General features: G+C 35.4%; 1 protein-coding gene across 1 annotated transcript in view; it reads right to left on the reverse strand.

The window, feature by feature from the left end:
* USP32 (ubiquitin specific peptidase 32) overlaps window positions 1-22,242 on the reverse strand; it is a gene marked incomplete at its 5' end in the record, with an annotated part of 208,328 nt that overhangs the window by 50,418 nt on the left and 135,668 nt on the right. Inside the window, 6 exons of the mRNA XM_079726437.1 lie at window positions 10,534-10,595; window positions 15,703-15,786; window positions 16,976-17,038; window positions 17,416-17,531; window positions 19,382-19,489; window positions 21,342-21,473. Coding sequence (XP_079582563.1) covers window positions 10,534-10,595; window positions 15,703-15,786; window positions 16,976-17,038; window positions 17,416-17,531; window positions 19,382-19,489; window positions 21,342-21,473 — 565 coding nt within the window. The remainder of the gene's footprint in view (window positions 1-10,533; window positions 10,596-15,702; window positions 15,787-16,975; window positions 17,039-17,415; window positions 17,532-19,381; window positions 19,490-21,341; window positions 21,474-22,242) is intronic.

The raw sequence follows: 22,242 nt of genomic DNA on the forward strand, positions 1-22,242 counted from the left end.
TTCTCCTCCTAGACTTCTGGCACTCTGTTGTACAGCTCAACTATAATCTTTTGCCCCAGGTGGTTACGGTTTGTTCATTTGCTTTACAATATTTTTGAGGAATGCCCACTGCTTTGCCAGTCTGGTTAAGTTCTCAGTTAGGCATACTAGAGATGAACTCCTTGTGTCAGTTCTTCAAATAAACCCAGACAGGTTAGAACAAACAAACACAAATCTTTGTGAACATGGTATGCTCTGTTCCATGTGAAACCAAGCACAGGTGCCTAAACCAGGAACATGGGTTGCCATCTTCAAGACTGACAATGAACCAGATAAGGGCAAATATAATTGCCAGAGTTTTCCTACTGCTTTTTCAGTTGGCCTTTTTTTTTTTTTTTAAATCCAGCATTTGCTTCGTTGCTATAAACCTTCAACTCTTTCTGAGAGTTCTAACAAAGTTTGTTTTGACAGTTTTTCCTTTATTTTTCACTGTTTCTGTGGAGAGACAGGCTCTTGGAACTACACCAGTTTCACTGAGTCACTGCTATCATTGTGCTTTTAATTTGCCTTCCCTGAAAATGCATGGGTGTACTAGCCATTCATTCATATATGTTTAGTGAAATGCCTATTCAAGTCTTTTGCATATTTTACTTGGATTTAAAAATTTCTAATGTTGTAACACTCACTTATATAACCTGGAAACAAGTTCTTTATTGAATAAATGATATGCAAATATTTTCTCCCAGTCTCTGTGTTAATTGTGTCTCTTGAACCTTGAAAGTTTTTAATTTTGACAATGTCAAATTTATCAAAACAAATTCATTTATGGATTGTGCTTTTGGTGTTATATCTAAGAAATCCTTGGCAGCACCAATCACAAAGACTTTCTATTGTTTTTCTCTAGAAGTGTTATAGTTTTAGTTTTTATGTTTAGGTCTATGGGATCCATTAGGACTACATTGTTTTTGTATGGTACAGGTAAGGAGCTAAACTTTTCAAGGTGGATATCCAACTATTCCCACACAATCTGTTGAAAAGACAACCCTTTCTCCATTACATTTTGTTGGCAAATTTGTAGGAAATTAATTGACCAAATATATAAAGGTTTATTTCTAAACTGTCAGTTCACTTTGATTGACCTGTGTGTCTGTCCATGTGCCAGTACCATACTACCTTGATTAATGCAGCCTTATAGTAAGTTTGAATTCAGGAAGTTCTCCAATTCTGTTCTTTTTTGAAGTTGTTTAGGCTAATCTGAGTTCTTTGTGTTTCTATATGAAAATTAGGAATATCTTGTCAGTTTCTACAAAAAAGCTAGGATTTTGATTGGTATCATGTTGAATCTATAAATCAGTTTGGGAGAATTATCTTGACAGTACTGAGTCTTCAAACACATGAACATGGCAAGTCTCTTCATTTACAAAGATTTTAATTTCTCTCAGCCTGGCTTTGTAGTTTGCAGTGCACAAGTCTCACACTTCTTTTGTTAAATTTGTTTCCTAGGATTTTATTTGATTCTATTGAGAAAGGAACTAGAGTCTTAATTTTAACTTTACTTTCAAATTATTCAGTGTTAGTAAAGAGCAATTCAATTGATTTTTTATATTGATTTTGTATCCTACAACCTTGTTGAACTAATTATTAATTCTAATAGATTTTCTGTGGATTCTTTAAGAGTTAGAATCTATGTCTGCAAATAGAAACAGTTTTACTTCTTCCTTTATAATCTGGATGACTTTTAAAAATTTATTTAATCTTATCTGATTTCACTGGCTAGAACCTCTAATACAAAGTTGACAGATGTGGTGAGAGCAAGTATCCTTGCCTTTGACCTGATCTTATGGGAAAAGTCTTCAGTGTTCCACCGTTAGATATATCAGTTGTAGGTTTTTCAAGAAATCTTTATCAGGTTAACTAATTTCCATTCCCCAAAGGTTTCTTTGAATGTGCATAGTTGTGTTCCAATAAAACTTTGTTTGTGTACCCTGAGATTAGAGTTTCATTTAATTGTAAAGTGTTCCAAATTATTAATCCCCTTTTGACGGTTTTCAAACATTTAAAAATGTAAAATAACATTTTTAGCTTGCAGGCTGTATAAAAATCAGGTAGCATTCCCAAGTTAGCCAAAGGGCCAGAGTGTGAAAACCCATGGCCTAGAACACAGTCTGTCCTAGACTGTATTCCATGTGCACTTGAATATGTATTCTGCTGTTTGCTGGGTAGAGGGTTCTGTTACTGGGTGCATATATATTTACAATTGTTATATCTTCCTGATGAATTGAAACTTTTATCATTATAAAATGTCTGTCTGTAGTAACATTTTTTTGCATAAAATCCATTTTAATTCTAATATCAGTATAGCCACTCCAGCTCTCTTATGATTACTATCTGCATGGTTGTATCTTTTTCATCCTTTTATTTTCAATCTATTTGCGTCTTTAAATCTCAAGTACAGATCATCCACAATTTATGATGGGGTTATGACACGATAAACTCATCATAAGTTGAAAATATCTTAAGTTGAAAATGTATTTAATACACATAATCTGCTGAACATCATAGATTGATTAGCTTAGGCTACCTTAAACGTGCTCAGAACACTTATATTAGCCTACAGTTGAGCAAAATCATCTAACACAAAACCCATTTTATAATTCAGTGTTGAATATCTCATGCAATTTATTGAATATTATACTGGCAGTGAAAAACACAATGGCTGTATTAGTATAGAATGGTTGTAAGTGTATTGGTTGTTTACCCTTGTGATTAAGTGGCTGACTGGAAGCTGCAGCTCACTGCTGTTGCCCAGCATTACAAGAGAGTATCGTACCACATATCAGTAGCTCAGAAAAAGATCAAAATTCAAAATATGGTTTCTACTAAACATGTTATTGCTTTTGAACCATGATAAAGTCAAAAAATCATAACTCAGGGACTGTCTGTAGTTGGATTTTAAAAGATTCAGTCTATCTTTAGCTTTTGATTAGAGTGTTTAATTCATTATTATTTAAGGTAATTATTGGTTTGGATTTATGCCTACTATTTAGTTATTTGTTTTCTATTTATTTCAAGTTTTTTTTTTTTTTTTTTTTTTTTTTGCGGTACACGGGCCTCTCACTGTTGTGGCCTCTCCCGTTGCGGAGCACAGGCTCCGGACGCGCAGGCTCAGCAGCCATGGCTCACGGGCCCAGCCGCTCCGCGGCATGTGGGATCTTCCCAGACCAGGGCACGAACCCATGTCCCCTGCATTGGCAGGCGGACTCTCAACCACTGTGCCACCAGGGAAGCCCTCAAGTATTTTTATTTGTTCCTCTATTCCTCCTTTACTTCCTTTTTTGCATTAAATAGATATTTTCTAGTATATCACTTTAATTATTTTTAAGAAACCATATTTTGGGATTATTTTCTTCGTGGCTGCTCTAGAGTTACAATATGGATCTTAACATATTCTACTTCAGATTAACTCTAAATTATTGCAGTGAAATAGAGAAACCGTACTCAAATACAGCTCTGCCTCCTACTTTTTGTATTATTATTGTCACACATTTTCTGTTACAAAAACACAATTTTTAAATCACCATCTCATTAATTTTAAATTAGTAAAAAGAAACAGAAAATATATATTTATACCGTCTTTTATTAACTATGTAATTATGTTTACTGGTGCTCTATATTTCTTTGTGTGGAGTCAAATTACCAAGTGTCTGGTGTCACTTCCTTTCAGCCTGAAGAAGTTTCTTTAGCATTTATCTTAGGACATGTTTACTAGCAACAAATTCAGTATTTATATTTACCTTCATTTCTGAAAGATAGTTCTGCTGGATAAAGAATTCTGGATTGACAGTTTTTCCCCTTTCAGCATTTTAAATGCCATCCCACTGGCTACTGACCTCCATCTTTTAAGAACGTCAGCTGTTGACTGTATTGGGGTTGCCGTCTACAAAAGAAGTCATTCTTCTCTTCCTGCTTTTAAGATCTTCTCTTTGCCTATAGATTTGAACAGTTTGACCATGTGTCTAGATATGAATCTCTTTGTTTCACTTACTTGCAGTTCACTGGAATTCTTGAATTACTGATTTTCAACACATTTTGGAAGGTTCAGCCATTAATTTGTCAAATATTTTTCTCTGCTCTTTTCTCTCTCTCTCCTTTCCTTCTGGAACTTCCATTATGTTTATGTTGGTATACTTATTTCTGGCATTCCATATGTCTCTGAAGTGCTGTTCACTTTTATTTATTCTTTTGTTTCTGTTCATATTGGAAAAATCTCTATTGGTCTATATTATATTTTGCTGGTTATTTCTCTGTTGGTTCAAATCTGTTGTGAATTTTTGTTTCACTTACTGTACTTTTCAACTCCGGAATTTCTATTGGCTTCTCTTTTAAAATTTCTGTCTCTTTACTGATATTTTGTATTTGAGCAGTCATTGTCATGATACTTTAATTCTTTAAACAAAGCTTACTTTAGTTCTTTGAAAACACTTATATTCAAATACTGCTTTGAAGTCTGTGTACTAAGTCTAACATCAGTGGCCACCTCAGAGACAGTTTCTATCAACTAGTTTTCCCTCCTTATACGGGTCATATTTTCCTATTCTGTTGAATGTCTTGTAATTTTTTGTTATCGAAAACCAGACATATTTGATAATATATTTCAGCAACTCTGGATTCTGACCACCCCCCAATGTGTTCTTCTTGTGACTTCCTGAACTAATTCTGTAGAGTCTGTCTCTTCTGCAAGTATAAGGCTGCTCAGTTTTCTTTATTATTATTTTAAAATATTTATTTATTTATTTATTTATTGCTGCATTGGGTATTAGTTGTGGCATGCAGGATCTTTGTTTAGGCATGTGGGATCCTCCGCTGTGGCACACGGGCTGCTCCTTGTTGCAGCACGTGGGCTTCTCTCTAGCTGTGGCGTGTGGGCTCCAGAATGCATGGACTCTCTAGTTGTGGTGCCTGGGCTCTCTAGCTGTGGCCTGTGTGCTCAGTAGTTGTGGCATGCGGGCTTAGTTGCCCCACGGCATGTGGGATCTTAGTTCCCCGACCAGGGATCAAACCCACGTCCCCTGCATTGGACGGCAGATTCTTAACCACTGGACCACCAGGGAAGTCCCAGTTTTCTTTATTATTATTTCTTATATTTATTTATTTATTTATTTATTTATTTATTTATTTTTTGCGGTACGCGGGCCTCTCACTGTTGTGGCCTCTCCCGTTGCGGAGCACAGGCTCCGGACGCGCAGGCTCAGCGGCCATGGCTCACGGGCCTAGCCGCTCCGCGGCGTGTGGGATCTTCCTGGACCGGGGCATGAACCCATGTCCCCTGCATCGGCAGGCAGACTCTCAACCACTGCGCCACCAGGGAAGCCCGATTTCTTATATTTATTTTTAAGCCTGGATTTCTTGGGAAGAGCATAACTTACTTGCCAGCCAATGACTGGTGAGAGACTGTGCTTAAACATCTGGAGCCACTTGCACCTTTTCTCTGATGGATCTGTGTTCACCATTTGAGAAACACATGCAGAGTTCAGAAAGGTTACAAACCTTCTCTGTGCAAGAGAAGGCTTTTACTTTCTGCATGTGCAAGGATTCCCATTAAACCAGGAATGAATAGACAGCTAAGGCTCGCTTTGGTGTCTTCTGAGCTTGCATGTAGTCATGTATATACTAGCAGCCTTCCAAATCATTTAGAATATGGGGAAGTTTATTAACACTCACTATGGTTATCTTGTTCTCTGGATCTCTTTGTTAAAATTTTGACTGGGCTGTCAGTCTGCCGCTTCCCTTAACCAGTACCTCAACCCCAAGCTAGCGACGTTCCCTGATTGTTTGCCACCATGTGATCTCTACTGTTTTTTACAATTTTTTTATAAGATTGTTTATATTCTTATTTTCTTTTTTTGCTTTCATTTTTAATTGAAGTATAGTTAATTTACAATGTTGTGTTAGTTTTAGGTGTACAGCAAAGTGATTCAGATATATATATATGTGTGTGTATATATATATATATATATGTGTGTATATATATATATTCCTTTCAGATTCTTTTCCATCATAGAGTATTACAAGATATTGAATATAGTTCCCTATACAGCATGCCCTTGTTGTTTATCTATTTTATATAGAGTAGTGTGTATATGTTAATCCCAAACTTCTAATTCCACCCCCCACCCCCATTTTTTTTTTTAATTCTCTTGGCCAGGCACTCAGCCCTGCTCTACTACAAATCAAGTCAGCCCTTTCTGGCCTGCCCTGGTAAAACTATCATGCAGATCTGTTGGATGGGAGGGCATGGGAACAGTCTCAGGTAGAAATACTACAGAATCCCATTATTCTTACCAAGGTTTAGTAGTTTTTCTTGAATAAATGCTTCTCAATTTGTTGAATAACTCTGTTCAGTTTCCAGAGTCCTGAAATGGTTGGCTGACAATTTTGCCCAGTTGCTTTTTGGGGAGAGAATTTGCTGAGATCTTCACTCAGCCATTGCAGAAATCATGATACTGATTTTTAATTAATTAATTAATTTTTAATTAATTAATTAGAATTAATTTTTTGACTGCTTTGGGTCTTCATTGCTGCGTGTGGGCTTTCTCTGGTTGCAGCAAGCAGGGGCTTCTCTTTGTTGCAGTGCGGTACGTAGGCTTCTCATTGTGGTAGCTTCTCTTGTTGTGGAGCAGGGGCTCTAGTTGTGGCACACAGGTTCTAGAGCGCAGGCTCAGTAGTTGTGGCACACAGGCTTAGTTGCTCTGCAGAATGTGGGATCTTCCCTGACCAGGGATCGAACCTGTGTCCCCTGCATTGGCAAGTGGATTCTTAACCACTGCACCACCAGGTAAGTCCATGATACTGATGTTTAAACGAAGTACTGATTCTTTAAGTTAGCGACAAATATTTCTTTCTTTCTTTTTTTTTTTTGAGACAAATATTTCTTTCACTTCATTGCCTATGTACCAACCTGACTCATCCTTTATTTATTTATTTAAAAATATTTATTTATTTATTACTTATTTTAGCTATGCTGGGTCTTAGTTGCAGCACGTGGGATCTTTAGTTGTAGCAGGTGGACTTCTTAGCTGCGGCATGCGGCTCTTACATGTGGCATGTGAACTCTTTAGTTGCGGCATGCGTGCAGATTTATTTCCCCAATCAGGGATTGAACCCGGGCCCCCTGCATTGGGAGCATGGAGTCCTACCCACTGGACCACCAAGGAAGTCCCTCATCCTTTATTTTTTATTAAAAAAAATTTTTTTTTGAGGGCTTCCCTGGTGGCACAGTCGTTGAGAATCCGCCTGCTGATGCAGGGGACACGGGTTCATGCCCCGGTCCGGGAAGATCCCACATGCCGCGGAGCTGCTGGGCCCGTGAGCCATGGCCGCTGAGCCTGCGCGTCCAGAGCCTGTGCTCCGCAACGGGAGAGGCCACAGCAGTGAGAGGCCCACGTACTGCAAAAACAAACAAACAAACAAACAAAAAAATTGTTTTTGAAGATCTAATTCAGTTTATTCAATGATTCATGAATCAGGTAGCATCCCGTCTAGCAACTAGAAGCGTGATTCCCTGACTCATCCATCAAAAACCATCACAGTAAAATGAATTTTTGAAGTTAAAAATGGAGGCAAAATAAAACAAAACTCAGAAATCCAAATGAAATAAAAAATTTGGAATCTAGGATTTAAAATTCAGATTTATTGAAAAATTAGAAATACGGAAAGCAGTAGTTGTGTTTTTAATGAAAAAAGTCCTAGACTTGATTCTGCCACCTCCATGTAATTTTAGGTAAGATCCTCAACTTTTGTGAATCTCAGTTTTCTCTTTTACAAAATGGGATGATGAAATTAATTTCATGCCGTTATTCTGAGGACTAGATGAAATAATCCAAGTGGAAGTATTTTGCAAAGAACAAAGTTTTATAAAAATATAAGATTATCTCAACATTATATTTTTAAATAGGGTTGTTATGGACATTTGCAAAATAATTAGCCAAGAAATATATATACAGTTTACACAGCATTCTTAATATCTATGCTAAGTCATAATGACTTAAGAGGATATCAGTATAATATGAAATTATATTGCAGTGCTGTCAGAAGAAAAAGCTATTGCAGCTACATAAAAGCCTTTTAGTATTTCCTTACACTACCTCATTTGTACACTTCAATGTATTTTTAATTTTTATTTTACGAGAGTTAACATTAGAGAAAAATCAAACAACACTGTCAACATCTGTAAACTGTAAATAAGAAGAAGTCTTCTGAGTATGAAAATTAAAAAGACTACACAAGACTACAGTTTTTATGAAAACAACATTTTAAAAAATGGATTTTGCCTAACCTTCTTTAAGAAGTAACCATTTTTAAAAATCCATTTTAGAAAGTTGCAAAATATATTTACTACTTCAACTAACCTAAATCTCAATTGGCACTGCCTATTTAAATGTGACTACGTAATCTTGTTCTCTGGTGTTCCCAACAACTCCGTTTCAGTAAAATCTCTTTTATCCATTAGTCCAAAGCCAAAAGAAACTACTAAAAAATTGGTATACACACTACTTTAGGAAAAAGTCAAGTGACAAACTATATGTTGAGACTTTATTCTAAAAGCAAAGTTTAGTAGAGATTCAGTCATATTTCTAAAACTATCTATATAAACATGTAGTATAATAGTAATCCTAAAGCAATGAAAGATACTTAAGGTATTAAAAATTGAATTATAACTATAAAAATATACAGGCTCATTAACCCAGGTATATGACTTCAAGTAATTCTGCCTAAGTAAATCCCTAATCAAAGGCTTATAGACTTTATTACTAAATTGTTCCAATATACTTATGTTAAAGAAAAATAGAGGTAAAATTAGGGGATGAATAGGACCTATTAGCCAATCATTTAAATTATAAGAGGATTTTATTGATAAATAAAAGTGTCATTTTATATTATCTGCAGTGGAAATGTAAGCAGAAAGTAAAACTGTATTTCAGAATATTCTCATTTTTGTAAAAAATTTACAAATTCCATTAGAGGTATATACATATGAGCATATGTGATAGAGTGTCAATAGTGTAACCATCAACAAAATGAAGAGGCAACCTATAAAATGGGAGCAAATATTTGCAAACCACATATTTGATAAGGGGTTAATATCCAAAATATACAAAGAACTCATATAATTCACTAGCAAAAAACCAAAACAATCCAATTAAAAAAATGGGCAAAGAAAAAAAAATGGGCAAAGGACCTGAATAGACATTTTTCTAAAGAAAACATACAAATGGCTAATGGCTACATGAAAAGGTGCTCAACATCACTAAAAATGAGGGAAATACAAATCAAAACCACAATGAGATATCATCTCACATCTTTTAGGATGGCTATTATAAAAAAGATAAGAGGGGCCTCCCTGGTGGCGCAGTGGTTGAGAGTCCGCCTGCCGATGCAGGGGATACGGGTTCGTGCCCCGGTCCGGGAGGATCCCATATGCCGCGGAGCGGCTAGGCCCGTGAGCCATGGCCGCTGAGCCTGCGCGTCCGGAGCCTGTGCTCCGCAACGGGAGAGGCCACAACAGTGAGAGGCCCGCGTACCGCAAAAAAAAAAAAAAAGATAAGAGATAACAAATTCTGACAAGGATGTAGAGAAAAGAAACCCTTGTACACTGTTGGTGGGAATGTAAACTGATACAGCCATCACGGAAAACAGTGTGGAGGTTTCTCAGGAAATTAAAAATGGAACTACCATATGATCCAGCAATCCCACTCCTGGGTATATATCCAAAGGAAATGAAATCATTATCTTGAAGAGACAGCTCTATTCCCAAGTTCATCGCAGTATTATTCACACTAGCCAAGGTATGGAAACAATCTTAAGTGTCCCAAAACGGATGAATGGATAAAGAAAATGTGGTGTTTTTATATATATAAAATGGAATTTTATTCAGCCTTAAAAGAGAAGGAAATCATGTCATTTACAAAAACATGGATGAAGCTGGAGGGCATTAAGCTAGGTGAAATAAGCCAGACAGAGAAAGACAAATACTGCATGGTATCAAAAAAAAAAAAAAAAAAAAAAGTCAAATTCAGAAAGAGAAAAGTGGCTGCCAGGGGCTGAGAGAAACAGAGGTCGGTAAAAAGGTACAAATTTCCATTATAAGGTATATAAGGTCTTCAAATCCAATGTGATATAGTTGATAACAATGTATTATATAAATGAAACCTGCTAAGAGAGCAGAACTTAAATGTTCTCACCCCCCACCCCCAAAAGGTAAATAAATATGTGAGCTGATGATGATGGTGTGTTAATTAACTCAATGGGTGGAATCCTTTCATAATGTATACAATATATCAAGTCACCACATTGTACACTTTAAATATCTTAACCCTTGGTTAGGAAGTTAGTTTAACAAAAACATTTCATTATGTAACTATTTTGGAGAAACAAAGTGCTATTGTAATGATAACATTAAAATGGGACATGCTGTTACTCAGTAACAATATATTTCAGGTGTCAGAAATTTCAACTATATGATGAAAAATATACAGATTGAAACTACAGACTTACCTAATAATTTGTCCTTCCTCTTCTGGAGTAGCTGGTCTTAACCCCAGAACTATGTGACATACCTAGAGATAAAAGTGGTAAATTAAACTTCTTTGGTGCCAATGACTGGACTATAGACTATTTCACATTCTCTGTATGAGATCCATATTCTAGATGGGAATCTAAATCAGCAATAGCTTTCAATTGATGAATTATCAATGATGCACTTAAGCAAATCTGAACTTTAAACTTAAGTTTTCTGTTTTGTTGTTTCTTTTTAAACAAATCATTGCAATGGAAGGCAATTTCCAAATCTCTGCGTGATAATAAAGAGACAGAGAGAGAGAGACAGAGAAAGGAAGAAAAGGAGAAAGAAAGGAATAAAGAAACTACTTTTCAGAATATTTCATTAACACTATATATCTTAATTATCTCACATAGAGAATATTACTTCCTTTCCTGAAATCTGAAGAGCATACCATGGCACCTGGGCAGAGAGGTGAAGGGGAGATGAAAAGGACACAGAAAACGAAGGATAATGGTGGCACTTCAATTTGAACAACTCTAAGAAAAACATTATTGCCACTAGTGCTAAATATGCTTTTTAAGGCTCATTTTCTCCTCAATTTATTTGCCTTTTCTAAACATCATCACAAAAGATATGATTTTCCCCCCAACATTTAACATGAAAATTTTCAAAGATACAGAAAAGTTGCAAGAATTTTACACTGAACACCTCATACCCATTACCTAAGTCTAACATTAACATTTTTATTATACTTAATCTATTCATCCCTCAATTCATCATCTTAATTTTTGCATGCATTTCAAAGTAAATTACAGCTATTAGTACAGCTCCCTGTAAATACATCAGCATGCCTGTTTATAGTTTTGTTTACATTTTGAGGTACAATTTACTTAACAGTACACAAATTAGGTTTATAAGATTCATCCACGTATCAGTAGTTCATTCTTTTTTATTGCTGAGTAACAGTCCACTGTTTGAAAATACCATTTTATCCATTCTCCTACTGATGCATACTTGGGCTTTGGGTTTTGTTTTTTTTTTTAATTTATATTTGGCTGCGTTGGGTCTTCGTTGCTATGCACGGGCTTTCTCTAGTTGTGGTGAGCAGGTGCTACTCTTGGTTGCGGTGTGCAGGCTTCTCACTGTGGTGGCTTCTCTTGTTGCAGAGCACGGGCTCTAGGGCATGCAGGTTTCAGTAGTTGTGGCACATGGGCTCAGTAGTTGTCACTCGCGGGCTCTAGAGCACAGGCCCAGTAGTTGTGGTGCACGGGCTTAGTGGCTCCGCGGCATGTGGGATCTTCCTGGACCAGGGTTCAAACCCGTGTCTCCTGCATTGGCAGGTGGATTCTTAACCACTGCGCCATGAGGGAAGCACAGGTATCTGGGTTTTTGTAAGCAAACTTAATAAAAAGGAAATATAATATACATGCTTAAAAGTGAACAATATTTTAAAAAGATTTTTTAATTGAAGTATAGTTGATTTACAATATTGTGTTAGTTTCACATGTACAGTGAAGTAATAAAAGTGAACAAATCTTAAGTGTACAGTTTAGTGACTTTTCACAAAGTAAACACACCTATGTAACCTTCAACCGGTCAAGAAACAGAACATTGTTACCTCCCCCAAAGTTCCACTTTGAGTTCTTTCCCAGACACCACTGTACCCCTTTGATGTGTTCACTATACTAAATTCTACCACCATGGATTGGTTTTGTCTGCTTTTGAATTTTCTGGTCCAGTATTTTCCACTCAAAATTATGTAAGATTCATCCATGTGGTTGTGTGTAGCACTAGTATATTTATTTTTATTGCTTTAAAGTAAACCATATGTATGCATGTGCCACCATTTCTGTTTAAGTATTTATTGTTGATAGGTACTCGGGTCATTTTCTGTTTGGGGCTGTAACAAAAAGTGATTATAAGAACTTATTCTATGTTTTTTGGTGCTCAGATATACAAGTTTCTGTAGGGTACATACATGGGGTAGATTTGCTGAGTCATAGAGTATACATAAAAACAGCCAAACAATTTCCAAAATACTTGTAAGAATTTATATTCCTACTGGCAATGTGTAAGAGTTCCAGTTTCTTGTTATCCTCAACAATGCTTCATATCACTTCAAAGCTAACCATTCTAGTGGATGTCTAATGGTACTCCAAGTGTGATTTTAAAATGTATTTCCATTATGACTAAAGAAGTTAGTCCCCTTTCATAATTATTAGCTATTTGGATATTCTCATTTGTGAAGCACCTGTTCAAGTTTTTTGTACACTTTGATATTGAGCTTCTGCCTTTTTTTCATTGATTTTTGCTCTTTGTATGCCCTATATACAAGTCTTCTGTTGGATACAGGTATAGCAAATATATTCTTATCTTTTCACTTTTTTTTTTTTTGGCCACGCTGCGTGGCATGGGGAATCCTAGTTCCCCAACCAGAGATTGAACCCATGTCCCCTGCATTGGAAGCGTGGCATCGTAACCACTGGACCATCAGGGAAGTCCCTCTTTTCACTTTCTTAATGGTATCTCTTGATAAAAAGAATTCTTAATTTTACTGAAGTCCAACTTAAAACTTTTCTTTATGCTTAGTGCTCTCTGTGTCCTGTTTAAGAACTCTTTGGACCTCAAAGTCATTAAAATATCTCCTATATTATTTTCTAGACATTTTACTGTTTACCGTTCAAATTTATTAGATTTATAATCTACCTAAATTACTTTTCATGTATTATAATGGGGTGGGAATAATGATGCATGTTTTCACCATATGAATACTAATTAATTCAGTACCACTTACTGAAAAGACCACCCCTTTGCATCTGCAATGCAATGTCTTCTTTGTTATAAATCAAGTGATCACACCTATGTAGGTCTGTTTAAGAACTCTCAATACGTCCCACTGGTTTGTCTAACTTTATGCAGATATCACATTGTCTTAATACTGCTATTTTATAACAAGTTCTAATATCCGGTAATACAAGTCCACTGTTCTTTAATATCACCTTTGCTAGTTTTATTTTTGGCCCTTCATACTTCTCTGTGTATTTAGAATCAGCTTGTCAAGTTCTGCAAAAACACAATGACAACAATGAACTTCTTGGGATTCTGATTGTGAGTGCACAAATCTTTAAATCAACTGAAGGGGAATTGACATCTTTAAAGTACTGAGCCTTCCAATCCATAAATATGGATTCTCTCCCTCTGTATCGGTTTTTTTTAATTACTGCTGTAACAAATGATCACAAAATTTGCAGCTTAAAACAGCACAAATTCATTATCTTACCATTATGTAGGTCAAAAGCAAGGCATGGATCTCACTAGGCTAAAAATCAAGATGGCAACAGGGCTGTCTGTATTCCTTTCCGGAGGTCAAAGGAAGAATATGCTTCCTTGCCTTTTCCAGCTTCTAGAGTTCACCCACATTCCTTTGCTCATGGCCCCTTCCTCTTTCTTCGAAGCTAGCCACTTGCACCTCTCTCACTCTTCTTCCAACGTCATTTCTTTCTCTCTGACCACAGCTGAGGAAGGTTTTCAACTTTTAAGGACTCATGTGATTAGACTGGACCCATCTGGATAATACAGGCCAATCTCCCCACTTCAGAGTCCTTAAACTGATACATCTGCAAAATCCCCTTTGCCATGTAAAATAACATATTTACAGGTTCCAAGGATTAGGGCATGGATATTGGTGGGGGTGGGGGTAGGGTGCGTTATTCTGCTTACCACATTATTTAACATTTGATACTTTCTGACAAATGTATAAGATAGAAGATCCTGCTCATGTTTAGCATGCTTCCTCTGCAAAATATTGGGCACTGAGCTTATTAAAAAGGATTGAAAATAAAGTATTACCACAGGAATGGTTTACTAATTCTACTGATACTTATGTTACACTTAAATACTCAGGCAAGAGTGGGATCTTGGCAAATAAAATAAGAGCGTAATTCAAGCTTTTATCACTGAACTTACCAGCTAACTCTACCTATTCTAAGACACAGATAGAAAATAAAACTAATTAGCATAATAGTCTGCTTACTCATATATTAAGTGAACATAAAGTTTACTTAAGTGGTCAAAATGTTTATATAACTAATTATGACTTAAAGTAGTTGAGAATATTATTTCAAATGAGATTAAAAAATAGCTGATCCATTTTCATATTACCAAGGAAGTCATTTCTGTTTATAGTAGTGATTTATATTATTTTTGTACATTTTTTATTTTGCAAAGCCATCAACTTAAATCCCTGCTGAAAACTGAGAGTGGAGCAGCTGAGTGATTTATATGGATATTATAGGCTTATCAGGTTGCATATGCTTTAAATATACGTTAATGAGTCATTAGCTGTCAGGAAGAGTTCAATTTCCATTTATTCTAACATCGTTGTGTCACAGACAAGTTACTCTTTATTTGCAATGGAAGATCATGATACATACAAAGATACTAAACCTTTCTGGCTTTCACAGGGATGCTGTTACAAGGAAAGGAAAATATAATAAGGAGAATCTAAAATATTACTATTAAATCAACAAATATTTATAAAGAACCATGAAAAACGGGAAACCATAAGTTATTTTTTTAATTGGAGCAAGAGAAGTATTTTAACTGGGAAAACAGTTAAAATATGGCTGCTCACTCCTAGCAGCTATTCTTTCCTCCTTCTCCTTCAATCTTTTTTGGACCTTCTAAAGAGTTAGAAAAAAAAACAAACTGAGAAATGGTCTTGCATCTAAGATAATCTCCTAACTGGGAAGAATGTATATTTTGTGAAAAATTTACAGCTGCCTACTTATGATCCATCTCTCTGTTCACACAGCCTTACTTGTTAGGAGGGGCCTTTAAACAAGACAACAATGAAGAAAAATAGCAAATTATAATGGCTTTTACAATTTAAATTATTTTCTATGTGTCTACATTCTCCTCTGTCATTAGTTGTAAGATAAACATAATCAGCTCTATTCTACCCTCCTATCGTCTCATGACTTTGAGAAACTCCAGTAGGCACTCATGTTCTCTCACCATCCTTCAGGTCGTATACGGGATAATGTAGTTCTTTTTATAATATATGGTTTTGTAGCCTGGTTGTAATAACCATTACGTAATGGAAAAGATGCAGAACTACTGGTACCACTGTCCTCTGTACCTGTCATTTACCTTAAACATACCTGGAAAAGTAGATTCAAAAATTCATTGGCAAGAACATTTTTCACACTCCAGATTTGATAGTCTTCTAGAGTAAGATGGCCCATCTGAAAGAGAAACAGTATTGTAAAATATCTCATTTTTTATAGTATTTGAATAAAACCTGGTTTATTAAACTTCTAATTGTCATATGTCTGAAAGAAAACCAATAATTTAAGGTAGATGATATGTGTTTATCTGAGAAGTAGGCCAGCTAGGTTAAGTTTAAAAGTAACCAAACTTTGTTGAAATAGTCAATGGCAATGAGGACAATTTATCACCAACAATCTTCTTCCTCCAATAAGACGTGGGAAATAACTCACAGTATCTTCTGGTTCAAAGGTTACTTACGGAACCCACAAAAGGCCCTGAGTAGGGAAAATGAAGCATTTACTAATTTTGAAAGCATTTTTGCAGACTCTTTGGATTATGCCCTTTGATCCTAACAATTTTCTAAGACCTTCTTAGAAATATCTGGCAATTTTATCAGAATTCTTAGAGATTTAAAAAATATAAAAAAATGAGTATCTACATTACATTTCCCCAAAATACAATTTAACATTACTCTTATAATTGAGTAAAGCAATATTTTCTTGGTGTCAAAGTGTACCAAAAATTACATTTTCATACAGAAGGCAAAATATATATAAGCTATTACATGCTTATTCTGGCTGCCATTAAAGAACTCAGAAGAGATCTTTACCAATATTACTTTTTAAATTTTTTAAAAGAATATATGTACCACCCAGATTGAGATAAAAGGTCATTTCCATCATCCCAAATATCCTTATGGTCCTCCCCAGTTAAATCACTCATCCCCGAAATCACTGTTGTAACACCTATTACCATTTTTAAGTTTTGCCTCTGTTCTCGAACTTCATATAAATGGAATAATACAATATGTGTTCTTTTTTTCTGTGCATTCTTTCACTCAGTATAAGGTTAGCCCTACCATAACTTATTAAAATGGAAGAAATAAAGATTATAAACGATGGCAAGGGCTGTGTCTACTTAATTTTTATAAAATGCCTAGCTTATAAAATATAATAAATGTTTTTATGTATATAACACTTAATGGAGTTGTTTAAAGATGGAATGGGCTATCTTTAGAGACAACTTGGAGGTGTTGTAACCACAGATCCAAATAAGCACTTGGTGGGGATGAGGTAGAAGAGATTTAAATATATATATAAACTACATATACCAATTCAGAGTACAAGATATTTTTAGAAAAGGATTAGTCCCAGCGAGACTCACCTTTGTGGTGTCATGTGCATTCAATATGCCTTCTACAATGTCAGATAGATCCATGTGTAATTCCTTTAAAAACAGAAACCCAAAGAAGTAATTAGAAAAGAGTAGATTTCATCTTTATTAGTCAGTGACTAAGGTATACGATATTTTGGTCAAGTATTTTTTTAAATTACCATTAATAGATTGTTACACTTGCTTTTAAAAATTAAGCCAATTTCCCTCTGGTTTCATTTTTACTTTACACAATACATTCAGTTTATGAAATTTTCTAAGGCAAATTCTTTTCCCAATTTTGTACCTTCAGCTATGGATATTTTGAGTAGCATAATATAGCAACTAGAGGTAATAACAAATCCCTTTCTCTTGATCTCTTTAAAAAATTTTTCACTCCATTTTCCTGTTGGAAATTTACATGCAACAAGATGTATACAACCAGAATTTACCGGGATGTCATCGGTGCGGTTGTCCTTCCAGACCTCTAAGAGTGCAACCACCATGTCTCTCAGTTCAACCCTGGAGAGAACTCCATCACGGTCAACATCAAACACCTTGAAGCAAACTAAAGAAAAGAAACTCTTATGAAGGGAAATTACTTTCATATTCTGAAGTACAATACGTTTTACTGGAAGCTGCCTTAGTAAAATTACTTAGTTTCTTAAGCAAGTATATTCTGGATTAAGTCTGCTCATCTGGAGCAGACTATGTCTTTAAAGTCCTCTGAACTTGTAGGACTTCCTACACATACTTGCTAAGTCTCTCTATCTACAACACTAGCCAGGTTGGAGAACGCTATCCTTCCCCCAAAACTAGAGTTAAATTCCTTGCAAACTGAAAAATAAGAGCCAAATTACTATACAATACCTCACAGATTTTGAGGAGGTAATTCAAGCCTTTAAATTAATTTCTAATATTTAAAACTGATCAATTCAGAGTTGATTCTCACAATGCTGAAAATGTTTTATCTACATTAAGAATCAACAATAACAAGGTGGTACAGTTGGCCCTCTGTATCCACAGGTTCCACATTTGCAGATTCAAACAACCACAGATTGAAAATACATAAAAATTAAGAAAAAATTTTTCCATAAAGTCCCCGAGAGCAAAACTTGAATTTGCCACACTGGCAACTATTTACATAGCATCTACATTGTATTTACAACTATTTACATTGTATTAGGTATTATAAGTTACCTAGAGATGATTTAAAGTACACAAGAAGATGTGCATAGGTTATATGCAAATACTATGCCATTTTATACAAGGACTTGAGTATACATGGATTTTGGTATCCGAGGAGGTCCCAGAACCAATCCCCAGCAGATACTGAGGGATAACTGTATAAAGATTTTGCCTCTCCAATGTAATTAAGGCACACTCATTTTTTGCCAAAGAGCAATTTCAACTCTTCAATTCTTTGTTTATATACACAGACTAAGAATTAGAAATAGCAGCACTTTGCTAATTAACAACAAACGAATCACTCTAGTTTATTAACTTCCAGTAGCAAAAAAGAAATTTAAAAAAATTTTAAGGCAATAACAAACCTCAATTGAAAAGCAAAGATTTCGGCCTCTTTATTTAATATTTGAACTTTAATGGGAACAAATAATCTATCATAAAGCCAGGTTGGAATAATGGTATATCATATCAGGGAAGAAAAAAGAAATATAAATTTTTTAGATTACATACTTATCTATTTCATATACTCCCATAATAATTATGCTTTTAAATCATGGAGTGTATCACAGCACATTACTGAAGAATATCAAATAACAAGTAGCATACCCCAAATAGGCAACATTTGTGAAGTTATATTTTAGAAAGACACAGAGATAATGACACTTGTAAATACATTAGAATTAGGTTCCAATTAAATGTAAACTGTTGCATTTTCTCAAATATAGAAGATTTATTAATTTAATATACTTATGCTTATAAAATATACTATAACATTTTAGTTAGGCTTAAAAGACCATTTTAGTATTTAATAAAACTGTGTTTTGATCATAAATTTCACTTTGCTAATAAAATATTAATGTATTCAAGTGACAGAAAATAAGTTATACTTCAAGTCATACAAGACACAAAATTCCCTATAGACTACCAGAAAATATTTTCTAAATGTGTAACATTTTCAAATACATCATGACTGATGTAGTTCATTTATCATGAACTGCACATTCATCAGGAAAAATCAACCCCGTTACTAATGACAAATCACAAATCACTCCACAGAAAATAGGTGACTGAATCCTTACAGCGACCTCAGTAAAACCTCAACATGAGACTGCTATTTGCCAGAGTAATGAAAATTCAAGCCTCAATCCACAGATGATTTTTATAGGCATGAATGCTGATTTTTTTTGCTGTATAGTTTGCAAATTTTGTGACAATGTTTAACACACTTACATTTTTGTCTTTCAGCCAGGGGTCCTCTGCAACAGGCTGATAACCCACAGGATATCTCCTTAAAATCTATGTGATTGTCACGATTTTCATCAAAAGCATTAAACAAACCTGTAAAATAGGAAGACAATGTAAATCACAACAAACTTCCTAATGTTAATAATGACATGTTTATGAAAGGAGGCATGACTCCCACAAACTGACTGAATTTAAAAAAAAAAAAGTTTATCAGTAGTTCCCATTGTCCTAGGAAGTATTTCTCTTTTTCCTGGTATAATTATAAAACTTAACTTACTAGCAGAAAATACATTACTATCATTTAGTGTTTGGTTTTGTTTGCCTGCCTGTCTCTATCTTATATCAATTCCTATAGCTAAAAATGACTTCAGCATGTAAAAAATAAAAATCAGTTTAAAAAATCAAAAACTGGGGCTTCCCTGGCGGCGCAGTGGTTGAGAGTCCGCCTGCCGACGCAGGGGACACAGGTTCGTGCCCTGGTCCGGGAAGATCCCACATGCCGCGGAACGGCTGGGCCCATGAGCCATGGCCGCTGAGCCTGCGCGTCCGGAGCCTGTGCTCCGCAATGGGAGAGGCCACAACAGTGAGAGGCCCGCGTGCCGCAAAAAAAAAAATCAAGAACTGAAAAAAAATGTCAGAGATCACAATTATCCTTATTTGGAAAGACTAAGAAGAAAAAGGAAAAAAGAAGAAAAGTTGAACTGCGTATCAAAGATATACTGTGTTGTTATTAATAAGCTCCATTAAGCTCTTTCATGAAGCAAAGAAAAATAACACACTATAGTACCAAAGAAAGAAATTCTGTACTGCAGTCTTCTTTGTATTACTTAATATTTATAAATATTTTAAAATTCAGAAATAAAAGGGAATTTATAATATAATCCTGTGGTTTTCAAACTTTTTGTAAAAAATAGAAATGGAATAATTTTGTTTTCAAATAAAATGACTTATCACTCTCCAGTTCTAGAAAGGTAAAAACACAACTGCACCTTTGAAGTAGGTACAAGCCCTATCTGTTCTGGCTCCCCTAACAGGTATTTCTGAAATACACTGGGAATGCGAAGAATACAGATTTTCTGTAAGACTATACTTCTGTGCCCTCAGTTTAAAGAGTAGAAAATCAAAGCTAGAAGTAGTTACATGACTTGCCAAAAGTTAGAAAAGTTTAAAAAGGTCTGAACCGGAAGCAGAACCCAAGTATTCAGATTCCAAATATGGTTTTTGTGATATCACCAACAACTACCCTTTGCATTACTAACTTATTTTTTAAAGTTATAGCAATGAAAAGTTTAGGGCTAAGTGGGGAGCATAGAGATGGTCCAGTCTAGTGGTTTCTTAATCTTTTTGGGGCAGGGGAGGGACGGAGGGATACAACAGTGGAATCTTCTTCCTTTTTTTTTTTTTTTGGTGCCACGCCATGTGGCTTGCAGGATCTTAGTTCCCCAACCAGGGACTGAACCTGGGCCCTCAGCAGTGAAAGTGCAGAGTCCTAACCACTGGACCGCCAGGGAATTCCCCAGTGGAACCTTCTTATGTAAAAGAAAAACAGTGGAGGCTCTTGAGGTGAGGGAAGAGGTGGGGCTATGTGTGGAAACCTAGAGCTTTGCCTGCTCAGTGGCCACCCCCATAATCCCTGCACCAGATGCTGAGGCACCTCACTGGAGTACAGTTTTGTAACCACCGTCTCGGTCAAAACGTTTTATATATATGAGAATGTACAGGTGAGAGAGCAAAACTGACTTATGCAAGGCTACATAGATAGACTAGGAAGCTCAGGACTGTAATTCCCAATTTAGTTTTTTTTCCCACTGAACTACACTATTTGCAAGAAACTTGCAAACTTGTCACATTATAGCCTTTTAGAGTTAAGATGTATTGGTTAGAAATAAAAGATGGTCTTATGTATGTTTAGCAAGGAACAATGTAGAAATAGAATGATACCTACCTTCACTTAGAGATGGACGAATTGGTGGTGAAACCAATGGGCCAAATGTCTCTAAATCAAATCGTCCAGTTCGGGATTGAGCCTTCAGCAACCAATAGCGTTTCTCCAGATCAATGATGTCTGATTCCTCCACTGAGAGTCAAATCAAACAAGATTATAAAACCTCAGCCTTCTCTTCTGGGCAGTTAGTTCATCCTGATAATGTAATTTCTAAGGATATATTTTAATTTCCCAGTTAAATTGCTAAAAATTACTTAAAACAAAACTCTGAAAGACAAATACATTATACTTAAAATGGAATGAAAATTAAATTCAAATTAACATATAAGAAGCTTTAAAATGGAAAAAAATTTTTTTTGCAGTTCCCCATTTAAATCCAATATGTAAAACAGGAAACAACTGAGACCTTTCTTTATGGCTTCCCACACCATTTTTATCTGTACTCATTTTTGGTAATTTTCAATCTGTATCTTGGATTTAGTGATTCTATATACGTATTCTCTCCTGGCTACACTATAAACATCCTAATAGCAGGATCCCATGTCTGATCCATCCTGTCAATATGGTAACTACACACATTCAATACTTATTAAATAAATGAAAACGAACATGACAAAAGATGTTATAAGTAATAAAGTCAATAAATAAGACAGAGGGTAGAACAGGATTTATAATGTGATAGGTAATAGGGGCATCATGAAAACATGAACATCTTTTTCTCCTCATTCATCAGAAGATGTATTTAAAAAAAAATCACAGGTAAACTCCAACTATGGTTACATTCTATATGTGCATTGTTTTTTTTTTCCCCTCCAAGGAACTAAAGTAAGATTTGGAAAACAAACAAGGTGAGTCTTTCCATTACCCTGGCTTTCTGCCTGCAGCCTCTTCCCAGACCTTG

This window comes from Hyperoodon ampullatus (genome assembly GCF_949752795.1).
Source record: "Hyperoodon ampullatus genome assembly, chromosome: 19".
NCBI classification, from domain to species: Eukaryota; Metazoa; Chordata; class Mammalia; order Artiodactyla; family Ziphiidae; genus Hyperoodon; species Hyperoodon ampullatus.